Source organism: Sitophilus oryzae, unplaced genomic scaffold (assembly GCF_002938485.1).
Source record: "Sitophilus oryzae breed Bouriz unplaced genomic scaffold, Soryzae_2.0 scaffold_1184_pilon_pilon, whole genome shotgun sequence".
Taxonomy (NCBI): domain Eukaryota; kingdom Metazoa; phylum Arthropoda; class Insecta; order Coleoptera; family Curculionidae; genus Sitophilus; species Sitophilus oryzae.
In genome coordinates, this window is record NW_022145820.1 from 1,862,287 (window position 1) to 1,889,549 (window position 27,263).

The 27,263-nt window shown below is 31.6% G+C and overlaps 1 protein-coding gene across 3 annotated transcripts in view; it reads right to left on the bottom strand.

The window, feature by feature from the left end:
- The window catches only part of LOC115891524 (sodium- and chloride-dependent glycine transporter 1-like), a 93,551-nt gene that overhangs the window by 47,804 nt on the left and 18,484 nt on the right, over positions 1-27,263 (bottom strand). For 2 of the 3 annotated variants that reach the window (XM_030912003.1, XM_030912002.1), the window contains exons 3-7: positions 15,703-15,860; positions 14,393-14,584; positions 12,112-12,546; positions 9,787-10,086; positions 6,868-7,531 (exon numbers count right to left, since the gene is read on the bottom strand). In XM_030912003.1, coding sequence (XP_030767863.1) covers positions 7,388-7,531; positions 9,787-10,086; positions 12,112-12,546; positions 14,393-14,584; positions 15,703-15,860 — 1,229 coding nt within the window. In that variant the 3' untranslated portion in view covers positions 6,868-7,387. Of the gene's footprint in view, positions 1-6,867; positions 7,532-9,786; positions 10,087-12,111; positions 12,547-14,392; positions 14,585-15,702; positions 15,861-27,263 lie in introns of those variants that run through there. The other variant, XM_030912007.1, reaches the window with a different exon arrangement.

Consider the following 27,263-nt stretch of genomic DNA (forward strand, 5'->3'; position numbering starts at 1 on the left):
ATATTTGAGGCCCATCGCGGTGTACCTAAGATTTTTGATATGCTCCTTCCTTAGTCTTCTTATTCAAAGGTACCACCCAAGTAGCATAAGAAGGAGAAAAAAACATTAACCACGGAAAATTAACCACTATTCGGTTGAATTTTACTTATATTTAACTTAATAAATTTCTTGTAGGGAATAAAGTGCGAGGAATCTAAAAATGAGGTCGTAAACTAGTTAATAATAACCTAAAATTATGCCTTTGAAAAGTAGCAAAGTTCGAGTTAGCTGGCATTGTTAAAATCTAGTTACTGATAACCTATTGAGGGCATTAAGACTACAGGGACTTAAAGTAGGTCAAATGTTACTTTATTATAACCTCAAATTTGTCTCGGGGGTCGAAGGCATTGTTTGGTTTTCAAGTTAGGTTAAAATTTAGTTGTTAATAACTTTAAATGGGACCTTATTTGGAGGAGTTCAAAGTAGGTTGAAAATTTAATTTATTTCGACCTCATAAGTCGCTATTATGCTTCAAAGGTAAAAGTAACTTAGTTTTTTGACTTGGAAGAAAGTCAAACATACGGCAGGTTAAAAATTACCTTTTTTCATTTCCTCGGGGTGATTTCCATTTAAAATAGTTTTCGAGGGATTATTACGTCATAGCACATTTTACCTTGTTCCCACTGGTGGGGAACGAAAGAATATTCAATGCGTTTCATTTTTATTACCGCCACAATCTTAAACGTGTCCATTATGTGCGATAAAAACAAAAAGTCCTCTATAATAACACTCACAATCCCAAAACACGAAACTTTTACAAATAATAAGCAAAGAAAACTAATTTGGTTTTCTAGTTAGTTAGTGTTCTAGTTTAAGGCCAGTTCGGTAATTGCATCGGCTAGCAAAAGGATAAAAATTTGACATGTCACGTGACTCTCAATAAATATTCTCATTTTAGGACACATGATTACTGTGAAAAGTTAATCGGATTGCTCGAAGATGTAATTACCGAACTTAGCATAAAATATCATTGTCAACTGTCACTCAAAGAAAATAAAAGTTTTCTGTTTTACCGGCGATACTCCAAAAGTCAGGTCTTAAACGTAATTTTAACTTCAAATATTTGTTGGGCATTTAAAAATCAAAAGTTGTATTCATTTCCGGTGAAACAGTATGTGAACGAAAATAATTGAATACTTCACTGAATCCTCATTTATATCATATAATTACATACCAAATCTCGTTTTTTTATCTCAAACATTAACATATAGCTTCTTACTCAAAATAAATCTTTAAGATCTATTCACACATGTCAGTCACGTCTGAGTTCCGTTCCGTCACACAGCCCCAGTTATGATAAAAAAGTGGGTCGTGGCGTTTAATTTCAGTGAAAATGTAACCGATTTTAACACAGGCCCAGCTCTGTAACCGATGTTAACTTTCAGCGTCCGTACAATCATCATTTAAATTAGTGTTGAAAGATATTATTTTTGGTTTTGACTGATCACTGACCACCCTTCAAATAAAGTTTGTTGTTTTCACATCCAAAAGAGTACTTCCTTTCCTTAGATTGGGTTCTACATTATTAAGGAGCATATAACAACAATTTTTACATATTTTATAATACTCATAGAGTTTGGTTTAATTTAGTAGTGGGAACTATCGAATGAATACTATCGAAACATTCGATAGTTGCAATTCATTCGAATAATTCGATAGTTAGTAAGAAAACATTCGTTGAAAACTATTCGAATAAAAATTATCGAATAGATCCGTCATCTGCCTTGAAATATTGTAATCTAGTAATTCGGCAGCAAAAACCATTCATTTATAAAATTCATTCATTTATAAAACTCATTCATTTATAAAATTCATTCATTTATAAAATTCATTCATTTATAAAATTCATTCATTTATAAAATTCATTCATTTATAAAATTCATTCATTTATGAAATTCATTTATTCGTCAGGATCGATTATAATAAAATATTATATAACTGAATTTTAGTTGTCGCCCGGCGACGTAGGTTTTTTTCCGAGAAAGCGGTCGGTGGCAATGCTATGAAAGAAGCCGGCATCTTTGATTTTTTGCGGAGTCATATATAGATAAGGACACATTATTTTTTTTATTGAGGTGCTAGTATTTACACAGAAAATACATTATGAAGGGCGCTGTTGCCATATTTTTGTATTAGTTGATATTAGCAAAGAATATTATTGTTTGGCTTTAGTTAGTTAGGGATAGTATGTCTATATATTCTCCATTTTTTTATTAATATTCTGTTGTTACACTGCAATAATACTTGTTATTTTGGATGTAGGAAAATTATTTTTAATGTTTTTAAGCAAAGACTGGTTTAATAAATAATAATAACAGTAATAATTTGTTATACCTATTAACAACAAAATTTAAAATCATTTAATATAAATATTTTTTTAAGTAGTAGCAAAATATAAACAACAAATTTTATTAGATGTCAAAATTATTTATATTAGATCCTATTTAAAAATAATATAGTCGTTTTTTGGCAACGTTGGTTTATTAAATAATAATAATTACAGAACCAATTTGTTATATTAACAACAAATTTTAAAATCATGAAATATAAACATTTATTAATTTTCTAAGCATGCGGTGTAATGGAAGGAAAATATAAATAAAAAATTAGAAATCAAAATTATTTATATTAGGTGCTTTATATTACTATTTAAAAATTATATTTACTTTTACTAGCATTTACTTTAAAAAATAAATGAAATATTTCTTCGCAAAAACTACATGTAAGAGAATTAGCATAAACAAAATACAAACATCGTTAACTTTTTTTTAAATTGGTACGTGTAAAATTTTCATTTTAATTTTCTCACCCCATAGTTTGAGTTCGATAACCATTTATTTAACCACATTACTTAAATATAATTATTAAGTTCCAACTAATTCATAGGTATTAATAAAACATCTAAAATACAAATATGTATTTTTAAAATTAATTGTAAGTTCATCTCATCTCTCTTAAAAATTTCTACTTCTCAAAATTTCCCATTAAAAAATAAACCATATACCATATAAAATGAAATAATTGAAAGATCGGACTACGGAAAACCACACAAATTATCGGAAAAATTTTGACCACCTGCACATGCACACAATCGTCAATAAATAAAATTAAAAAATAACTACTATTTTAGTATTTTAACTATTTTAATAAACGCAAAAATAGCACAGTATTTATACGGCGAAGTTATAAAAATTTGGAAGAACCAATAATGCACTGACGCATACAAAATCCAAACGAATACTAAATTTCATTTATCAAAAGCATTCGATAGTCGTGGCTCAACGATAACCATTTAGTCGCACGGCGAAGTTGTCACATATGCTTTAGTTTACAAATGAATGAATGATTTTATTCGAATAAAACCATTCGATAGTTGAAATAATTCATTCATTAACCATTCGATAGTCTAATTCATTCGATAGTTCCCATCGCTAGTTTAATTATTGATTAATTTCTGAGAACGAGTACTGAATTCTGCCTCAATTTCCTTTTTCAACAATGTACTAACTTCCTCTTTAGGGTTGAATCGCCTCTTCTTCCTCATGAATAGCTACAGCATTCATAGCGAGTTCGTTTTCTGTAAAAATATTAATTCCTCAAAATTTTAGATAAAACCACTGCAACTAACTCCAATCGGATGACAATTAAAGGATATGTAGGGATCATCACAGATGTTAAATGAAAATACCTTAAACATATAAATTCTGACAAGGACTGGATTGACTATTTGTTTCTCTATGTGGATACAAAGAATAAAAGTCGTGCATGATAGCTCCGATGATTGCAAGGGTCGATAAAACATTTCTTACTTTAATACGAGAATTATTTTAAAGAATAAGCCTCATTAAGCCTCATTCAGAACCTCGCAATTAGTGGAATAAATTAGTGGTTTCAATTAGTGTAGAAGTTTGTTCCTCTAATTTGAATGGAAGCATTCAGAACGTCAAAATTAGTGGTAGGAATTTTCAATTAGTGGAAAAAGTTTCCAAACTTTTAACTTTTCCACTAATTATACTTCAAATGTTGAGAGGAATGTCATTTTGGCCTTTCGTTATCATCCGTCAAGAGAAAATGTGGTTAGAAATCAAAAGTTTATTGTTTTATAAGCTAAATATCAGGCTTTCTCTATGGAGATACATAACTGATTACCGCAAGCTGTTACTAGGATATTCTATTAATTTTAATTGTGTTTTTTAGACATTGTGAATGATATAAACTAAAAACTGTAAAGTGTAATTGAAACCACTAATTTGTTCCACTAATTGCCAGGTTCGGAATGAAGCTTCATAGAACAATTTTATTGATAGTGTTTAACAACTGCGTTTAACCGACAGTTACTGGCGTCTTCTTACATTCTACGTAAGCACCTACTCGCGTCGGCTATTTTAATACCCCAAGAAATTTTTGATGAAAGACATGCGAAAGAAAATAATATGGATGTCATATTATGAGTAATTATGTAAAATATACCCGTTAATTTAAATTGAAACAATTGTAGACATTGAAAAAAATTGTAAATTGTAACTAAATTTTATTTGCTAAGCTATAGAATTTACATATCCAATTTAGTGCACTTGGGGCATTCCATGGGTTTATGATTCATGATTTCCGGGACAAAAATTTGATTTGATGATGATTAACATGAGACCTTCCTTTGCCAGTTTTGGCCCATTTTTGCACATAAAATGTTTTAAGATATCGTCTGTTTTAGTAGATCTTATTAGCTCCTCGACATTCAAAAGAAATATTTCTTAAATTTTAATGACGTCATTGTGATACGATCTGCTAGTATACTCATCTACAGACTACTGTTAAAGAATACAAGAGAGGGCATGTAATTTTGACATCCCTTACCAATATATCTAAGTAAAACAAACGTGTAGGGTTTTAAAATACCCAGCGCAAGGACGGACTGTAGGATTAAAGCGTAAATTCACGGTTCACTTTAGTTGAACAATTTTTTTGATTTAACCAATCGAATGGTGCTTTTTGCGATTCAGTGAAATTTTTCAACACAATGGATCTTTCAATTATATCCAACACATTTCATACATACACCTCATTCAATCTGACTGAACATTTATCTTAAACGAATTGAACCGTGTATTTCCGTTTTTAGATCATAAGTTTTATACGTTTTTATACGGTTTTTAGATAAATTTGTTGTAAAAAATTCTGTATCTCGTAGCAGACTCATACATGATGCTTGTACTAATAAAGATCCATGTAGACTCTTAATAAGTTAATATTTTCTCTCGTTTGTTGTTTTTCCTTTTTCTATATTATCTTAGTATAAAAATGAATAAGACCAATGTATTTGTATTTTTTGCTAAAATAATTTGCTCTATATACGAAATATTTATTTAAGCTTCTCTTCCTTTTCATCGATAACGAAAAAAAATATCGGTCCAAATTACCAAATACCTTATGAATAAAAAAAATACGCCGTCAAGGTGATATTAACACATAAAGTTTGACATGTAAAATCACTGACAACTTGATTTTCCAGCCAATTCTTTTTTCGACTGTATGGTTTACCTGTTATGAAAACCGGGTGTGTCTCTCAAAAGTGGCTCACCCCTCTAAATTTTTATTTTTTCAGATAAAAGTCGAGATTTCGTATGTTATATGACATGAATTAACATTGATTCACGTATTCAATTGTTTTCAGTCACTTTCTGTTTCACCGGAAATGACAACAACTTTTAATTTTTAAATAGCACCCTCAGTATTTTGTTACTTTATTCGATAGAAAATGACACTCCGAAGAGAATGACATATCATATGTCAACTTTTGACGTTTTCGAATATGGTTTATTTGAAATTGCAACATGCGATTCATAACGGTAATTTGTCTCGAAATATCAATTATGTTGTATCAAATTATTCGTAAAAAAATACTTTATTTTTTCAGATAAAACAACGATATTTGGTATGTTAGTATATGACATAAATTAGGATTGATTGACGTATTAAATTGTTTGCACTCACTTCCGGTTTCACCGGAAATGGAATTTCCACTGGAATTTTTAAATGGCACCCTCGGTATTTTTTTACTTTATTCGATATAAACTGATACTCTGAGTAGAATGACATATCATATGTCAACTTTTGATATTTTCTCATATGATTTATTTGAAATTGTAACATACGGATCATAACGACAATTTAACTCAAAATACCAAGTGTGTGAAACTCGTTCCATTTGAAAAAATTGAGATATGATTAAAATACGATTTAGTCATCTTTTAACCGGCCAGGACAAGACACGAAAAACACTAGACGATCAAATATATTTTTCCAAGGCTCCTTGAATAAAAATTAGTGTTTTTAACACAGCCATGCCACTCTAGATTGAAATTTAAAATACAGTTTTGTTTTACATCAAAGTCTCAAAAGTTGACATATGATATGCCATTCTATTCAGGGTGTAATTTTCTATCGAATAAAGTCGAAGTTCGTTCAAATCTATCGAAGTAATAAAATACCGAGTGTGCCATTTAAAAATCAAAAGTTGTAGTCATTTCTGGTGAAACTGGAAGTGGCCGAAAAGAATTGAGTACGTGAATCATTCCTAATTTATGTCATATATTAGCAACATACCAAATCTCTTTTTTTGTTAAAAAAAAATAAAAAAAAAATAAAAAATATAGATATGAGCCACTTTTGAGACGCAGTCGGTATACGCCATTTTTGTTTGCAATTAAAACAAAAATAAAATTTAAGTAAAACACATAAATTGTTGGAAAACGCCAAATTGTATCTAGTTACTTTTAACGAATAATGTTTAATGAACTTTTTCTGTTGTTACAACATATTTTTATTAAAATTATATTCAAAACATAACAGCAAATAAAGAAAATATGTATTAACTGAAAAGTAATTGTGTTAAATAGAACATAAAAACGTAAACAAATGAACACAAATTATCTTGATCGAAGGGTATTAACCTGGTCAACAGATTTACTTAGGATCTCTAAAGTAAATATTTTTGTTCGCAATTCTTTGCTCTTCATAAACGCTGCAAAATTGATGTTTTCCAATTTATTGCTTTAGCGTCACATGCAAAAAACCTTCTGAAATATCAGGAAGCAGAAACTTTTTCGCTTATTTTAGTTACTTCTTTTTATATCCAAGTTCGTCGACCTTTCGTTGTTTCCATTTTTTAATTTCAAGTGTTGATTGGATGAGTTATTTTTGTTGTTTTCATTTGGTTTTTATTTATCCAGACTCGTTAACAAAGTCTGCGGTTTCACCATATTGTTTTATTATGTCAGGTCATGTTTTATTTTCGATTTGATCAGCCTGAATGATTATTAAGTGTGTACGAAAATAAAAGGGTTTGAAATTAATTTCTGTTCAAACCAAATCCAACTTGACATGTCAGGATTTTAGGGAGAGGTGGCGTGATAACAATGTCGTTTGGATTACTGCTTCTGGTAAGTTTCGATTTTTTGCTGGTATTTGCTGCTGTTAAATCGTACTGGAGTGCCTGTAAAAATCAGAACATAAAGTTAAAATGTATGTCAAAAATTGAGAAAAAATAATGAATTTCGGAGCAGATAATTTTTAAAAACCGAATACTCTAAAACGAAAAATAAAAGAGGGATTTTTAATCCAATCAGTTATAAATAAATGTAGTGCTCGGGCATCTGTAGAGGTCAGTAGTGTATGAATATCGCTTGTTTGATTTTTTTATTTTTTTTTTAAAGAGAGCTACAAAATATACAGGTAGTTTTAATATTCCATGGACGGTAAAACAACTACGTATTTTTGAATCAAAATAAGTTAATTCCATACAATTTACCTATAGAAAATAATCAAAAATAATTAATTTATAGTTTATGAAACTTATTGTCAAATATCATCTGTGATACTAACATAAAATGCTATATTTTCGCCAACTAGATTATTAGCGCATACTATATTTTATGCGTCTATACCGGGTACGTCTCAAAAGTGGCTCTATAACTTTTTATTTGTTTAGATAGAAAACGAGATTTGGTATGTTAGTATGTGACATAAATTGGGATTGATTGACATCTTCAACTGTTTTTGATCACTTCCTATTTCACCGGAAATTACTGCAACTTTTGATTTTTAAATGACACCCCCGGTATTTGTTTACTTTATTCGATAGAAGGTGACATTCTGAATAGAGTGCCATATCATATGTCAACTTTTGACATTTTCGCGCATATGGTTTATTTTAAATTATAACATGCCACAACGAAAATTTGACTCGAAATACCAAGTGTGTGGTATCAAATTGCTCGTAAAAAATGCTTTTTTTCTAAATATGCTAATGAGCCACCCTCCTTTCATTTGAAAAAAATTGAGATATGATTAAAAATACGATTTGGGCATCTTTTAACCACCTAGGACAAAACACTAAAAACATTAGACGATCAAATCTATTTTTCAAGGCTCCTGGATTAAAAATTAGTATTTTTGACACTCTGGTAGTAGCCATGGCACTCTAGATTGAAATTTAAAATACGATTTTTTATTAAGCGAGAATGTCAAAAGTTGACATATGATATGTCATTCTATTCAGAATGTCATTTTCTATCGATTAAAGTAAAAACATACTGAGGGTACAATCCTAATTTCTGTCATATACTACAAGCATGATTTCTCATGTGAAAATAAGATTTATTTTGCATACCAACATGGATCCGATTCTGTTTTGTTTCGTAGCTACAGTAGGTTAAAGTCTTCAATTGTTTTTGATTTATTATAATTTTCTTACAAGTGTTTTAGCGATTTAAACGAAATTTTGAGGGTAAAAGTTACTGTGAGTGCTACATATTTTAATGCTGAAAAAGTGTCAACATCACCAGGGACGTGCATATGGGTTATCACTGGAATATTTTTCTAAAAAATCATGTGCGCCACTGACTTTTTTCTTCGTATTAGCAAAAGTGTGTAGGTCATTTAATGCCGATTAAAAGTTGTATCTTGATATTTTGTCTCTCTCGATCTCCTTGATAAAATAAACGCAGTTTCATTAATCACAATAAAATTAATTAAAATTAATAAATTATTTATTTAATGCAGTGTATTACGAAATTTTATTACACTGATGTACAATGCTAACTACAGCAAATTCCACCAAAAAATAATGGTATTTAAGAGAATTACAAAAGACCTATTTTAAACCACCCATGTTTATAGAATTTTTTTTATATATTTTGATGAGGAATCGTGAGTAATTATTTAACATTTTGGCAAGTTAATGAATTTTTTTTAAAGGTTGGTATTATAATTGGATTAAGGTAAGTTAGGTAATTAAATTGAGTTTACCTAGGTAATTAAAGAGACCGGAATCTACAAAATATCAAGAGACAAATTTTAACCAGCATTTAACGGTCTACACAATTTTATATAATAACATGTATGATAACAAAAGATAAACAAAGTTAGTGGCGCACACATTCATTTAGAAAAATGTGATAACCTATATGCACGTCACTAGTGAATATGTCGACACTTTTTTACCATTAAGATATGTCGCACTTACAGTAACTTTTACCTTCAAAATTTCATTCGAATTGCTTAAGAAACTAAGGAAGAAAATTATAATAAATCGAAAAAAGATGAAGACTTATAAAATAAAGCAGAATCGGACCTATGTTAATATGAAAAATAAATTTTATTTTTACGAGAGGAATATCCACACGAGAGATCGCATATGTCTTTTGAAATACCCTGTAGAAATAGTTATAAATGGTTTTCGTGTCTTACTTCTAAAGATCCATCCACTCTAAAAGCTCTATCCCCAAAGTCTGGATGATCCGCCCAATAGAAATCGAGACTGGTGTCACTCCAGTTCACGCTCTTCAGTTCGCAATAGAAACTAGTCAAAGTGATTTGTTTTAATATAGTTTCCGTCTGCTCGGCATTCTCGTTATCAACCTTAACAGATTCACATTCTTCGCTCTTATTGCTTTGATAGCTTCTATTATCCTTGGCTTTGGCTTTCTTTTTATTCTCCTTCTGCTGCTTCTCTTTTTTTCCTTTTGGTTTTTCTTTTTTGAGAGTTGTCTAAAATGATTGTTGAGGAAATATATTTGTAATTACCTAGTATTTGAGACACTATTATTAAAGTTTAATATTCTTCAATCAGAATTGTTTCACCGGTAAGGACTTCAACTTAGATTTTTAAATGGCACCCTCGGTATTTTTTTACTTTGTTCCATAGAAAATCACACTCTTAATGGAATGACATATCATATGCACGGGCATTTTACAAAAGAATAAATAATTTTATTTTTATTTTTGTAAAACTTTGAATATTTTCTTTTAGTTTAGAAATACAGAGGTTCTGCAGTGATAAAAAGATTTATACCATATTATGTTTTCAGGCACCTAGGTATTTACAAGAAAAATGTTTTAAGACTGTGTTTTTGTGAACACATTTGTGAAAATATAAGCTGGGTAGAATAGAAGATTATTCTAAAAGGAAAGTTTCAGTTATTGAAAAACTGGCTTCAATGTATTCATATAGGATACTTATCAGATATAGATATTGAAAATATAACTTTTTAATAGGTAGAGTATAGTAAACGATTTTTCCATTCTAAAAAGAGGCAATAAAGAATAGTAATTTGCCTATGCATTAAAAATCAACCTGTATGGTATTTTATTTTTTAAACACGTGGCTAAACTACAACCGTAAACTAATAACGTAAAAACAAAAGATACTAACATGTTTTACCATAGAACTGATAAAGCATCGAAAATCAGCCACCATGTACAAGGTGACCCGTTATTAGTAAAGATAGGAGGATGCGGTTTGTACAAACCTGTCCCACTTTTCTGTCAAACCGAAAATGCTGCCAACAAAATTTTCAAAGACCTCTTCGTTTCTGAGCTACAGGGTCTTTTCGAAAATTTTGCAATTTGGGACAGTATCTTCGTTATTGTGAAAGCTATCGAGAAGGCGAAAACTGATTCTTGTAGAATTTATCACGTATAATACAGTGACGTAGTCCGTTTTTCTACGAAAAAATATTTTTAAAAATATGAACTAATGTTATGTTTTTTCAAGTGGAACACCCTGTATTTTTATAAATCATATGATCCGTCTTGCTGGGGTCTTTGCTGGGGTTTTTTATAATGGGATTTATTATAACGGGATGGGTTTGCAAAGATCTAAAAGCTTGCCTGATAGCATTTTCCAGGTCTTCGACATTGCTGTAGTTGCCACGATGTATTTCATATTTTTAAGATATCTAAATTCAGATATCGAGAACGAACAAACACGGGGATCAGGGGTGCTATCGTATGAATCCCAGTTCATGGATTTGGGAATTAGTCATTTGTGAGGGGAAGTCCAATCTTGCTGAATGTATATTTCCCGTAAATTATCTATAGGGAATTTCTAAAAGTTTCGGTATTATAACTTCCAAGATTTACAAATAGCGTTAGAGAGTTAAGCTTCCCTGATATATAAAAAAATATCAGTGGCTCCCAAAATAAAACAAAAGACAGAGTATATTTTAAGACCAGTATATTTTAATAATTCTTTAGTTTCTTTTATTATTAATCATGGCCTACTAACAAAAATGATTTATTAATGAAAACTTTTAAATATTGCAGTAAATAGTGAAAATAAATATAGAGTGATATATATTTTTGAGAAGCTTATGGCAAGGCAGATCATATAATTTATAAATATATAGGGTGTTCCATTTAAGAAAACATGACATTAGTTCATATCTTCAAAAGCATTATATTCGTAGAATAACATACTACGCCACTGTATTCTACGTAAAAAGTTCTACAATAGACAGTTTTCACCTTCTCGATACTTTTCATAATAACAGAGATACGGGGTTGTACCAAATTGCAAAATTTTCAAAAAGATCCTGAAGCTCAAAAACGCAGAGGGTTACAAAAATGTTGTTTACAGCATCTTCCGTTTGATAAAAAAAGTAGGATAGCAAGTAAGTGCAAAGCGTGTCTTTCTATCTTCACTAATAACGGAGATACTGTATGATTTCAACAAAAATGGAACACCATGTACAACCTAACAATTTTATAGAAATAAAATTGTATTTGACTTACTTTTAAATAAACCAATCGAACTGGTATTATGCTCCGAAATGTATCTCTGATTAAATTTAAATTATTTCCCAAATTTGGCACTACGACTGGTGGGAACTCTATTACTTTTGACCACTTGGCACGTTCTGTTTTAAACCACTTGTTCCTTTTTTCAAAGCCCGGACTGTATTCGTTTGGACCCGAGTAATATCCTTTTTTGCCTTTCGGTTTAGCAAAAGATGCAATAGAAGTTGTGTCATTCTTCTCTTTACTTTTTTTCTCCTTTTTTTCATTTTTTTCATTCTTGCCGTTTTTGCTTCCAATACTGATACTAGTTGTTTCTTCCTGTTTCTGGATATCTTTCTCAGATTTTATAGATTCATCCTGGCCTTCCGGTAGATCCTCAATTAATAGAGGAAAGTTTACTTCCAGATGTATAGTTTGGTCATTCTTTGACTAAAATTTCAGCTTAAAGTTAATAAAATATTAGACAATAAAATTTTAACTGATATAAATATTTTCTGAAATACATCCTAGTACATACTTTAGGTTAGCACTAAACCAAAATTCCCAGGTTTTTTATTCTAGGAGCTACAAATGCCCGAAGCACTATTGCCGGACCCTGTATATACAGGGTGCTACAAATTCGAGGTACGAGCAACGATAACCGTAATAGATACGAACATGGTTAAATTGGGGCAAAGTTGGGCCTTGAGATGTTCACCAAGATGCCATCAATTTTTTTTTAAATTTCAATGATTGCTGGGTTTTTTGAAAAAAAAACGGATTTTTTTGAAAACCATTTTTATTTTTTTCTGGCATTACTTTTTGGTAAATGAAAAAACTAATTGCAGATTCTCATTGCCACTTTATTAGGGCTATCTGATGGTATTTTTAGATTTTCAAATTAGCTAATAATTTGTGAGATACAGTGGTACTAATTTTTCTAAATACGGACCTGCATTTTTAATTTCAGATTTTGAAAGAACTCGGTCTCCTGAGCACAATGATATGCCACACTTTTTTTTTTTTGTTTCGGACCTTTTAACATAATTTATTTACACTAATTGCAAGTCCGGCTCTGTTTTTTTAAGATTTAATCTATTCATCGTTACAATATTGATAAGCTTTCAAACTTAACAATGACGTGGGGTAAAATATTGAATACGGAAAATCAAATGCAATACCTAACTAAAGGGACATTACTTGGTGTCATTTGTAAAAGTGAAATCAATACACATTTTAACATTTACAATAAAGAGTACAAAATGCATTCGGAACTATAACAAGGAGTTATGTTAAAAGAACTAAAAATAAGGTTGAACAAAAAATAAATTTAATAAAATAATAAAACAAAGGAGCCTCTACGGTGCAAATCGGTAATAAAAAACAAAACTATTGATCAGATAATGTCATTCGAATACCTCGGATGCAAAATTACAAGCTCAGGATTCCTGGAAGAAGAAGTAAGGAAACAAGCCAATAAAGCTGCCGCAATATCAGGGCATCTTAAATATCCCTTATGGAAAAACAAACATTTGAGTACAGAATGTAAGTCAAGAATATACAAAACCTGCATACGACCAGTGATGACATATGGTGCGGAAACCAGAGCTGAAACATCAGTAACAAAGAGAATCAGTCACCGAAAGAATATGTGCCCTGCGCACGCAACTTACTGCCTGGCGTTAACGAGTACTTACAACAAGCGACGGGTGAAAACCGTATTTTTAAATACGAGTGATATTTCGCTCGAGCGATCACTCGGTTATTGCAATCGCTTGAAACTCGAGTACTCGATTATTGAAATTAATCGGTTTTTCCCATCACTAATTAAAACCTTAATATTATCTCGCTTAATTATTATACTCTTTGATTTGATTCTGTGTACAGGGCTGCCTCTTTGTGGAACTTTGCTTTCTTTTTTTGGAACTTTTATTTTTTTAGAAAAAAATGAATTTAGATCTTTATAATAATCGTCCATTTAACGGAATTATCTATTTTGTTCCACTATTTTCTAATTTTGAAAGAGGAGTTCAAGAAATATCGTTGGATAAATTTAGGTTAGTTTAACTAATTCCGCGTAAAATGTTTTCTCCAATCTTCATTGGGCATTTTGCAAAGCGACTGAAAACACATCTTTGCAAAATATCCTTCTATTGTTAAAAACGCCGGCGTTTTATAATATGCCTAGTCTTTTTACAAAATGCCGAGTTATTCGATACGCCTGCGACATATAGATAATTATTTTCCTTGCACATGATGCGTTTTACGAGTTAATTAAGATTTGTATACTTATTACATCTCTAGGAGGCTCCGGTAATCCAATGATACGGTAGCACTTAAATACAATATCAGTTGATTTCTTCTCCGGAAGACTTTCTGTGGCCTTATCTGTCGCTTCTTCTCTATCGGATTTTAATATTTCTGTTGAATCTAAGTAATACAATCTTGGAAGCACGTCTAGTATTTTATTTTTGTAATCAACCATGGCCTGTAAACTTTATATACATTATTTTCTTATAACTTATTTTGGGGTGAAACAATAAATAATGCGTGCGTAAATTAACGTTCGTAAAAAAACGCCTGGGAGTTGGCTTGGAAATGATAATGGATGCCATTTTTTATGTAAATTATATTATATTTATATAATTGTCATTTCTATGCCCACTCTGACGTCGTGTTTTTTTTCCAGTAATTTTTTTACTAGAAGTAATTTGTCATTTAATGTGTGCAATAAAAATTGAGAATATGTTGAAGACATCTTAATCGTAGTTAATTTCATAATGAGATTTTTAATTGGCGAATTTCATAATAAATACCGTATGATCGAAAAAAAGCGGCGTCAGCGATGGCTATGAAATGAAAATTGCTGTCATTTTATATGTAGATTTTTATGGGAAATGTGACCGATCGTCATTTCCCAGCCAACTGGACGCAGTTTTTTTTTCGATCATACGGTACGATTTATTGTGCCGATGCAGCTGAAAATAATTGTTATAAAACAGAAAATTATTTATATAAATGATATCTTAGCATATAAACATTTATCAAAACAAGTATATAAATAAAAACCGCGAACATGCATTGCATAAAATACAGGGTGTTCGATTTAAAATAGTAGAATAAAATACATAACAAAACATATTATATGTTTTACTCAACCACTATGTAGGTACTATGCAATATAAAATATTTACAACTTTAAAAAACAAATAATTTGGATTTGGTAATTTTGGATGAGCATTAAATGCACAGAAGATTTAGTCCAAAAATGGTCATATTTGGGAAACCACTCAGTAAGAAATTCTGGTATACTTTTGGAATGGTAATTTTATGATAAACTCACTGAGCGTATAACTTTACAGTGTTCCGTTAAAAAAACTAGAAATTTAGTGCATATTTTGAGTTCAAATAGTATGAATTCTTGAAAAATAAAGATTGTTACGTTTTTTAGAATATTGTCACCCTGTACGTAAAATTCCCGCCAGACTTATTAATTTTAAATTTGTGAATTGCTGCTGCCCTCTCTGAACAAAAAACGGAACTGTTAGGAAAAGACAGTATAACAAAGAGTTCTGTAATATCGGTAAAATATAATCGAAAACTTGCCCAGCATGGATTTCCTTCGAGTTGCAAACTTCGTACAGATCCCAGGCATTTCAAATCGTTTAGTAACGGACTCAGCCTACAGATGTCGTTGTCTGACAAATCCAAGTTCGTTAAGTGGTAAAATCTTCTACACTTGTACAGTAGATGGAATCGGCTGTCTAAAAATGATTTTTAGATTTTAAAACTTGTTTTTGAAACTAAGAGTTTGTTTTGTCTGAATTTTTAGAATAATTTCAAAAAAGGTTTTAGAGGTCAGTGGCGGACTAAGCCAGTCGGCGGCCCGGGGCGGCATAGCTAAATGTGGCCCCTGATCTGCACATTTTGTAAAAATTGAATGACGTACAGGGTAGACCATTTTGGTTGTTTCTATAGGGTATCTAGGAAACCGTGAGAAATATTCAAATTTTGATATTGCAGTCTCGGGTTCTTTTTTTGAAAAAATTACAATGGCGCAAACGGATCGTGGCTATCTTGATCGGTTTCGAAGCTACAGGGGGATTCTCAAATTTTGTACTTTTTGAAGATGTTCGATAGTTTGTTTATTTCAGCCACCACGGAAAAATGAATTATACATTCTAAAGGCACTTTTCTGTGTAGAAAGCAGTGGCGTAGTCAGACTTTTTTCGAAAAAAATATTTTTTGAGATATTAACTATACTTACGTTTTTTAAATAGAAACCCCTGTATATTTTTAAATTTTCTTATTCGGCTTGGCATGGGCTTCCCGAAAATATATAACACTCTATATTTATTTTCACTATTAACCTCAACATTTCAAATTTTTCTTAAAATATAAGTGGATATTTTAAGAAAAATTTGAAATGTTGAGGTTAATAGTGAAAATAAATATAGAGTGTTATATATTTTCGAGAAGCCCATGCCAAGCCGAATAAGAAAATTAGATAGTAGGTAGTAGATAGTAGGCCGCGCCGAGTAACAATAACTGCTGCTCTGTGTATGGCACTTCCGCATAATACCGATATATCAAAAGAAATTAAAATATTTAAGTACTACTTGGCTTATAATTTTAAGTTCGAAACAAACATATTATAGGCTAGAAAGGTATTTTTTCTAATTTGTCATTATAATACATGTCGATTTCTTAAAATATCTGAAAAAATGTGTTTGTTCTTTTTTAAAGTTTGATGACCTCTAGCGGACAAACGAAGCACTTTTGTATGGAGGTAAATTGTATATAATGAACTTAATATGATTCCAAAAATACGTAGTAGTTCTAAGTCTACAGTATATTGGGACACCCTGTATGTATGTATGTGTGCACAAATCATATAATATAACGTATATTATTTTACTAATAACTTGTATTAAACAATTCGTAGGCGAAAACAGTGATTAAAGTACGTAACCGGTACTTTCTTTATTTATTATTATTATATTTCTACATAAGTGGTAAAGGCATGCAAAGAGTGAATTAAACAAAACAGGCGCTTAATGAGGAATTAATTGTTCGCATTAAGCCCCATGTACACATGTATTTTTTATGTTAACTTTTATTTACCTATCATTAATCTAACTTAGGTTCATGACTTTCTATCATTTACATACAATAAAGTATCATTATATCCAAAATCTGGTTGAACTTATTTTTTACAATTTTTTCATTGGCAAGCTCAAGATTCCCTAGCTGTAAGCTCACTTTGCTTTAGTTTGTCTTGATTTAAATCTCTTTTATATATTTTATCAATCATCTTTGGTCAATTCTTTTTTTCTTATGCACTGCTTTTTTTCTTTGGTCCATACTCAATGGGTTTCAAGTTGTTCTCTACGAGAAACCCAGTGAACACAAAACATTTCATATCAAATAAGTAGAGTATTATACGAGTGAGAAACGCAAGAAATGCACAATAATAATTAATCTAAATTATATCTAAACACGAACGTATGGATATATTTATTGTGTTCAATTTAGATTTAATCTGAAAATTTTAAACCAATAATACTAATCTGCCGCACACATAGATACAATACCATTTAATCAATTAAACCAAACAGAAGCGACATTATTTCATCTTATTTGGATATTTCATTTTAAGATTTTTTACTATATCACTTATAATTTTAACATTGATGGTCATTGCTGACCGTGATATAATTAAAGTCGTTGTTAAATGTCAGAATAGAAATAAATATAAAGTTATAAATAGTTTTAGGAAAAAGAGGTAATTTTTCAAACAATTGATGTTTCTTATAATACCGTGTGATGCATCGAAACACGGGACAGGAAATCCCATGTAAATTTTGAAAAAGTCAAATATTATCTCACCAGATAATTTTGTTCAAAAATTGTATTAGAGTTTTTTGAAGAGGCGTTAAAGTTGTATTTGTGTCTATAATTTCGTTTCATTTGGAATACCTACTAGTTTAAAAGTTATTTATGCAAAAATCTCCTTCAAAATACTATAATTTTATAATATGGCCCAGAGAAAGCTGTTATTTAAAATACCAACAAAAATATGATTTTGTCATTGTCAACTTCGATGTCACATTTTTAATTGTTGACAAGAATTTATGTCGTTTGGAAAGTGTTCTTAATTTTTTTTCTGAACTGAAATAATGACCATCTACAAAAGAATTGTTTGCCGTTCATTACTCGATCACTCGCAGGCCTCGTTCATACCACATTCATCCACAATAATTTAACAATACTTGTAACTAGAGGAACTTTATTAAACTATACTTACTAATAAAATGTTTCCATAATCCCCCATTTACAGCGAAACAATACCCCAAATACCCTCACAATACAAAGCTGATAACGAGAGAATCTTGAGCATTCCACAGAGATGTCTTTTTCAGTTCATCTAAATTTCTGTTTCTGATATGTCCATAAAGACAGTTTTTGGAGTGTGCTCCACAGGAAGATATAGTTCGGCGAGAGATCCTGTGGTCTTTTTCTACTGTATTCCAAATAGAATGGAGTCAATGTTTTCCTTTTCTTCAACAGGAAGCATATTCAAGTCATTGCTGTTTTCTTCCCGTTCAATTATTTTTGTCTTCACACTTTCATGTGCTTAATACCGTGCCTTTAGTTTCAAACCTCTGGATTATTCTTTAAACTGTTGACTTATTCGGTGTAAGTTTTCCGGAGACTGAGTTACGAACATATCTAACACAGTCTGGCTATCTTTTACTATATCTTTTACTATGCTCTCTAGAACAGCATGCGGCCCGTCTGGCTGCTGGTAAACGTTGCGTTCCCTACTGCGCATTGAAAGAAGATCCTATATTTTTATTAGTCCTTTAAATTCTAGTATTGAATATAAGTTGACCATGTCTCCATAGCGCAGTGCGTAGAGTTTCTGACCACGAACCGATGATTCAGAGTTGGAATCCGGGTCAGGACAAAGATTTTTATTTTATTTTCGTTTATATCCTAATAGTAAAGTATTAAATATTTATTTTTTTTAATTACCAGAATTATTTAATACTTTACTATCAGAATATAAACGAAAATAAAATAAAAAAGGTTTTGACCTGACCCGGATTCAAACTCTGAATCATCTGTTCGTGGTCGGAAATTCTAACTAAAATTTATACGACTAAATTAATAAAAAATATAAGATCTTTTGCCAATGCGCAGTAGTTAACGCAACGGGTATCGGCAGCATGCTGTTCCAGAGAGCATAGTAAAAGATATATCAAAGAGCCAGACGTCTTAAAATACTTTCTCGAAAACGTTGCTAGCTGTTAGACTATTGGTACCTTTAAATTTTCGTAAACAAAATGTGACATTGAATTTGACAATGACACAATCACATTTTTGCTAGTATTTTAATTATTGTAGCTTTCTCTAGGCCGTATTATAAATTTTACTAATTTGAAAGTAGATTTTGCAAATAACTTTTAAATGACTATTCCTAATAAAACGAAATTCTACACAAAAGTATAAATTTAGGGTCTCTTCAAAAAAGTCTCATACAATTTTTGCATAAAATTATCTGGTGAGATAATATTTTACCTTTTCAAAATTTACATGGGATTTCCTATGTCCCGTGTCCAATATGTCAACGGTATGCATTTATACATTCCGTAGATGTATACGGCACCTAGTAATCCCATTGGTCAGATTTGAATTTTAAATCAATTAAACTCCAGAGTGCCATACGCGAGTATGGAATGTAAGACAGTGCCATATGCACTTACGGAATGTTTCTTAGACATTGCTATTAACGCTCTGTTATAGAGAATTCCAACCAAAACCAAACCAACCCCACCAAATAGCTAATCTTACCAACGCAATCAACCCCACCAAATAATCATCTTAACCAACGCAACTAACTCCACCAAATAATCAATCTAACCTCACCAAAAAGAGTGAAACCAACGCAATCCGTATTTTGTTTGCTATTAAATATTTACAGCTTTTTTAAAAAATAAAAACAGTTGGAAAAAAATAAAAAAGTTATGGTCCGGCGTGAGATTTGAACCACGGACTTCTCGTTTACGCAGCGATGACCTCAGTCACGGAGCCACAGCTACTCTGGCAAGATTAGCTATAGCCAGGCGTTACTTTCTGCTGCAAGCATAATTACCAGGTACATTCCGTAAGGGCGCATGGCACTGTCTTACATTCCATACTCGCGAATGGCACTCGGAGTTTAATTGGTTTAAAATTCAAATCTGACCAATGGGATTGTGCTAGGTGCCGTATACATATACGGAATGTATAAATGCCAACGGTATAGATTTAATGCTTAAGAAGTTCAATTACTTCACTATCAGCTGTTAGTGTCACTGTGAAAAGGACAGTGCAACTAGAACTGAAATTCTATTTTTACACCTACTGTAATATGGTTTTTATTCTATCACGCATTAAGTATATTTTATATATATATATATATATATATATATATATATATATATATATATATATATATATATATATATATATATATATATATATATATATATATATATATATATATTTTTTTATTATTATTAAATAAAAGCACTCTCAATATATAGTTTAATATTCCTCGATATTTAAAAATTAAAATCGGAAAATATGAAAACGGTATAGTCCGATCGAAGCGATTGTAAAATACGAGTATTTATAATGCACTTATGCTGCTTTATCGATTTTTAAGTCAATTATTATTTTTAATTAATAATAACAATAATTGGTCCTATATATATTCCGCGGGCTTTTGATATATCATTCCGTTTCCACTTTTTATGCTCGCCCTATAAAATTGTAAATGGATTTTTTAATTAAAATTATTTAGTTGCTGGAAAAAATTGAAACATTCGGGGCGATGCTGGAAAATTTAATTGAATTTTCAGAAATTAGTTTTTTTTTCGATATTTTATAATTACTTGTTGTTTGAAACAAAAGTTTTTTTAATTGCGTTCTACTATTTTTTTTTTTCGAAACTCATCGTGAAGTATCGATTTTTTAGAATACGGCATTTAATTAAAATACACGTTTGGTCTATTTTTTTCAATTTCTCAACAATTATAATGTATAAAAGAGTATACCTTTAAAATGATTAAGTTAATTTTTATTATTTTTGGTTCTTTTTGTCTAATTCTATTGCCAAGATCCAATTTTAATTTATATTTTCAACCAATTAAATATTTTTAAAATATAAACTTTCCCACTGGGAAAGAAGTACGACAGGGAGGCGCGATATCCTCAAAACTGTTTACAGCAGCACTAGAAGAAATCTTCCTTCACCTGGAATGGACCAACAACCGATTAAAAATTGATGGAGAATATCTTCTTATATTGTTTATTTATAGTCCTAATTGCCAATAGCCCTGAAGAACTACAAACACAAATTTATCAACTAAATACAGCCAGCAATAAAGTGGGTCTAAAAATGAATTTAGCAGAAACTTAAGTAATTTACAACGAAAATCTAATAAATAACACTATGCTAGAAGAAGAAATATTAGAAGAATAGATATATTTGGAACAACTAATACACAACTCGGGATCTCTATTACCAGAAATCAACAGAAAAATTAAGTTAGCTTGGAGTACTTAAGGAAGAATCTCAGTCGTATTTAAATCTAGAATACCACTCTATCTAAAGAAGAAAACATTCGACCAATGAGTGTTACCAGTCATGACCTATGCGTGCGAAACCTGGACACTTAAAACGGATATCATAAGATGGAATGACAGTATCATAAGATGGAACAGACGGATATCATAAGATGGAACAGACTGGAATGACAGTCCCGGAATGGAACATGCCAAGAAAATCCTAGCAGGGCCATCCAAACATAGAACAGGAGAACTCCTAAAGGCCGGTAGGAATGGCACGCGTGTGCTCACTGCAGTGTACACGGGCCACTGCCGGCTGAGATCTCACCTACAGAGGACGGGACTGGTGGAAGACGCCGAATGCCGACTCTGTATGGAAGATGATGAAACAATGAAGCACGTTATGTGTACCTGCCCCGCTGGGAGCAGGACCAGGTTTGAGATGTTTGGCAAACCCATGCTAAACCTATCAGACCTAGGAGACATATCGCCCTCAGACATAACGGCTTATATTAAGAGGCTGGGTCTTGAGGATGAACTTTGACGCTCTTGTAAATTAGAGCTTGTAGAAACTGAGTCACAATAGGCCCTCGCGGCCTCAGTGGAGGGTCCCCTATGGGACCCACTCTTAGTCAAATACAATACAATGGGTAAATTTGACATAGTGTAATATAATAATAAAATATATGAAACTAATAGTTAGTACTTCTAGGATGCTCAGACATATTCTTTCCTAATTAATTAAATTCTTGTTACTACTTAATAACCCAATTATCATGAAATTCGAATTAAAACTGAGACTAAATTACACAAAACTGGAGATTCATCTATACCTTCTAGCCATGTCGGACCCACAAGCAACTGTTGATTCTACTCCAACGTTCACCTGTGCAACTTTTCCTCACAGTATATGGAACCTATCAATATTATACAACACGTATCTTGTATATGGATATTAGAATTTAAATCATCTCATACCCACAAATCTACATTTCTTCGATTCGAAATTTCCAGCGTGACTTCTTCGGTCATAGCTCCCGTCACCTACCGCCACCCCTACGGACCTCATCATTCTCGTCCGCCCCGAGGCCAAATAAAAACAGCGACATGAAACTTTAACGCCGCAATTTCCTAAAACGGTCCGTCGCCGGCCCGCCCTATTAGTTCCATATGCATAATCGATGGACGTCGGACGTTGAGAAACGGTGCCCGTCGCCGCGACGTCCCCCCGTTGGGGTCGCCCCCGCCTCCCTCTCTTGAAACATTAAGGAGCGCCCCCGTGGTGTAAAAATTGACCGGTTCGGTTTCTCTCGGCCGGTAGTGTTTTGGGTTGGACAGGCGCGGCTCGTCTAGAAGGTAATTTTGATCAGTAATCTGTCTAAATTATATTTCAAATAAAAATAATAAAGTAAATATTAAAAATAATAATTCAAGTAGAACTTCTAAAGAACAACACAAATCAGCAGAATAACAATAAGATCTCTCGACAGAAGATAGCAAGAACTCCTTTGACCAATCGTCTTATTTGATCTAGTTGTTTTTATTGAAAAATTTGCTTTAAATCGTGTATTATAATTATGTTCTAAATTATTGATGAGATCTTTATTATGAAACAAGAAGGACATAAGGTTATAGAAATATATCTGTCGAATATCCAATATTTTTAGTTCATTGAACAACATATCAGTAGAGAATCTAATAAGCGGTTTGCGATCGTGATTTTACTTTACCTGATAGGGAAAGGCGTGTCGGAGAAATGTGGCAACGCTGCCACAGCACACCGTCCCATTTCTCTCACTCTTAATAATATCCCTATGTGATATACTTTCATGCATGTAAATACCAACCCAAAAGTAAGAATTGTTTGCCTTTTATAAATCTGCTGGTCTTAATTCTGAGACTGCTATTACTGATTAATATGCCTTTTTCCCACTATTTTCCTTTGAATTTCTATAATGCTGAGTAGGCTGAGTAGGTAGAGATTTCTATAATGATTTGCAGGTGACATCAATTATTACAAATAAGCAATAAGCGTGCGTGACGTTAGCCATCAATTGCAAAAAATGGTAGGCACCAGAAATCAACAGAAAAATTAAGTTACCATGGAGTACTTATGGAAGAAACTCAATCATATTCAAATATGTAATGCCACTTTATCAATAAGAAAACATTCGACCATGGTGTACTACTAGTGATGTATGCATGCGAAATCTGGACACTATAAGGAAAGTGCAAGTCGCACAATCTTCATTGGAATGATATATGTTGGGATTAACCAAGAGAGATCGTAGAAGAATATAGTGGATACGACAAAAGGACCCAGGTAATTGATGTCATCCACAGAATCAAATGACAGAATCATCCACAGAATGGAATCAAATCCCTCAAGTGGCAATGGGCAGGATACTTAGCAATAAGGACGGAAAACCGATGGACTACAAAAATTACAGCATTTACAAGGAATTAAGAGGCCTAGAAGAAGACCAAACTTGAGATGGGACCATAATATTAGAAAATTAGCAGATATAACTTGGGCCAGCATAGCCAACAAGAGACAACAATGGGCCCAACTACAAAGAGAGTATCTAAATATGTGAGGGTGGCTACACCATAATTGGAAATGGTTGAATAAGCTGAGGATGATGATGATGATATTATCACTGAAGCTGATATAAATGTACAGGTAGTGAACACAAATACATAATTGAAGTACTGCAAGGATTCTTTACTTCATATGCAATTGATTGATTCATTCCAGTATTTATTGAAAAGTGTTTTGTTAAAGAAGCTACAAATACTCAGAATCAAGTGAGTTAGCGGAGTTTGAGTTAGTTGAGTTAATAAAACATTGAGTATTTCCAGGGAGTCATCTGAACGGGGTCTCTGACCTGCAGGATTTTAGCAGTAAAGAAAAATACCCCTAAAATCCCCTTCCTAAAATCAGATGAAGTCAGATATGTTTTAAGGGCATTTAGAAAAAAATAACTTTAAATTATAAATTATATTTTTTCTTAAAAATATGATTCCGGAAGATGGCCTTACTGTTACTTGAGTTATGTATTTTATTGTAACTAACTTGTTTTTAAAAAAATTATTTTATTCAAGAAAATTACAATTTAATAATTTGACAATATAAAGTAACTGCGTACTGTACGAAAGTTAATCATAAAGTGAATAGGTATATCTAATATTCAATAACATGTAATGTAATGTCAGCAAATTAATTGTTTGCAATATATAATAGTAAAATAATAACTAGGTCGGTTCATGAACTATGATTGGGACGGACTGCGTCACGTATCTCTTGTATCATCTTATTTTTGTATAAAGATAGATTACTAATATTGATCAATTCTATGGACAGTGCTCAGCCATGATGAGTAAGTATATCATAAGAACTATAGATACTTATCAGATTCTGATTTTGTTTTTATTTGTATACATACTATTATTTCTTTCTTACAAAACAATGGAAACAGAAAAAAAAACTGAGGGACCGCGTCTGACTTGAGAACCCCTGTCCAGCACTGCCTGGACTTTGTCCTGCATTATTGAGCGTCTTCCAGAGACCGGGGGAGGACGGACAGTCCGAGACCTCGGGGAAAAATTACCGTCGCTGGAAGAAGGTTGGCCGCAATTGATACTGAAATAATAAAGACGACATTCAATTGCCGAAAGGACAGATGCTGCGTCGTAAATTTAAATTGCTTTTGCATTCGATGGGGCAGCGAAAGAGTGCGCGTTCGCTTGTTCGTGTCGTACGTTTTCGATTCTCTCGTTATTTAAGAATGAACGGGATAATATATACATACGGTTGCCTCTGTTTTGTTGTACGAATAATAGCATTTTTAAAATGTTAAGGATAAACATTTCTAAATAAAATAATTGTCCATATCATATTTATCTACGTCAGTGAGTTAAGAAGTTCTTAACTCACTCAAAATGCGTGACTTAAGAGCTTAATATAGTAAAAATATTCTGAACTTAACAGCCCATGAGGTTAAAAAAATAATTTTACTTTTTTGCTGGTCGTATTTTTACGAGATCCTGTATTAAACTGCGTTAGTTGAATCATTTTTTTTAATTTCACATTGTAAATGTAACGAATATCCTACAATTTTAAAGTTAATTTCAGTTTTGTTAGCATATCTCTTAAGAAAGGTAGAAAAAATACAAGTTATAGTAAAAATTGATTATCTTTTATTCCAGATGAGTTATCGGAAAAATTCCAAATACGTCCCGAGATATTAGCCTTAGCTATACCCAGAACTTATAATTATAGTTAATTTTTTTTGCCAAAATGGCAGCAACACAAAAATTAGAAAAATTGCATTCCTTTTTTTCACACCCTGTATGTCATAAAAAACTAAATATCATACAAAATTTAGAAAAATCAAGTCAATCTACGAAAAACGATCTTTAATATGCTAAAAAAAAACAACAAAAGCGGGTCATTTTTTTCAAAGTTACAACTAGTTGAAAATGAGTAAAAAAATCGGTGTGGTATTTAATTTGACGGGCAGTTTAGTTACATAAATAACTATTTGGAAATAGATTTATGTGTCCGGAAACGTTCTATTCTTCTTTAATATTTTTATGATTAGTGTTAATTTTTGTGTTAACAAAAGTTAATAAGTTTGTGTTAAGTTTTTTGCCAATTTTTAGTAAATAACGTCTAGAAATTAACCTCGGCAAAAATTACTATCGATCGTCATTCCCCAGCCGTCTTTGACGTCATTTTTTAGAGTTTCGTACCTAAAAAGGAACAAACGGAACTTTAATACTAGATATAGGGTACCATTATAACGGAAATTAATAAGGCTGTTTATGCCACAAAAATCTATATTTTGACACTTTCAAGGGAATCAAAATTTATAACAACAGGATCTTTATGCAAGGAACGACGACAGTCTTCCGATTATAGGTATAGCACGGCAGGACAAAAATCATAACTCTGGTTACATCAAGTGGAATTTAAAAACAAATAGTAATAGTTGTTAATAATTGTCTGTGGCTTATATTTTCCAAAGGGGGTTCTAAGTTTTGGTGCGACGGCTGGAGTATACAGTGTGTCCGTAAAGTAATGCATAATTTTTTTAGAAGTTCAGGTTTTTGTTTCATAAAAAAATGGTTGTGCCCGTCGATTTTTTGTTCAATATTAAGGTAGTTTGATATTATAGATAGTTCACAAAAAGTTAAGATAAAAATAAACCATTCCCCTCTAAACTAAATCGTATGGATTTAGCAGTTAATCAAATTGATCGATTATTCAGTTGAATTTAGGTATATGATCTACACATGAATTTTAACTTGAACCCAAAAGTATCTAGTATAAGGGTAGGTATAAAAAAATAACTTATGATGGAATGGCCTGGATTTTTATAAAATTTATTGAAAAAAAAAAATAGGAAGTAAGTAACTAACAATATCCTCATTTGTTAAGTTTTTTAATTTATCGAAAAGGAGTTTGGGGAATACAGCCTTTACACAATTAAAAAAGTTGCACAAACGCATTTAAAGTTAAAAGCTAAGAAACTATTCTGAATCGG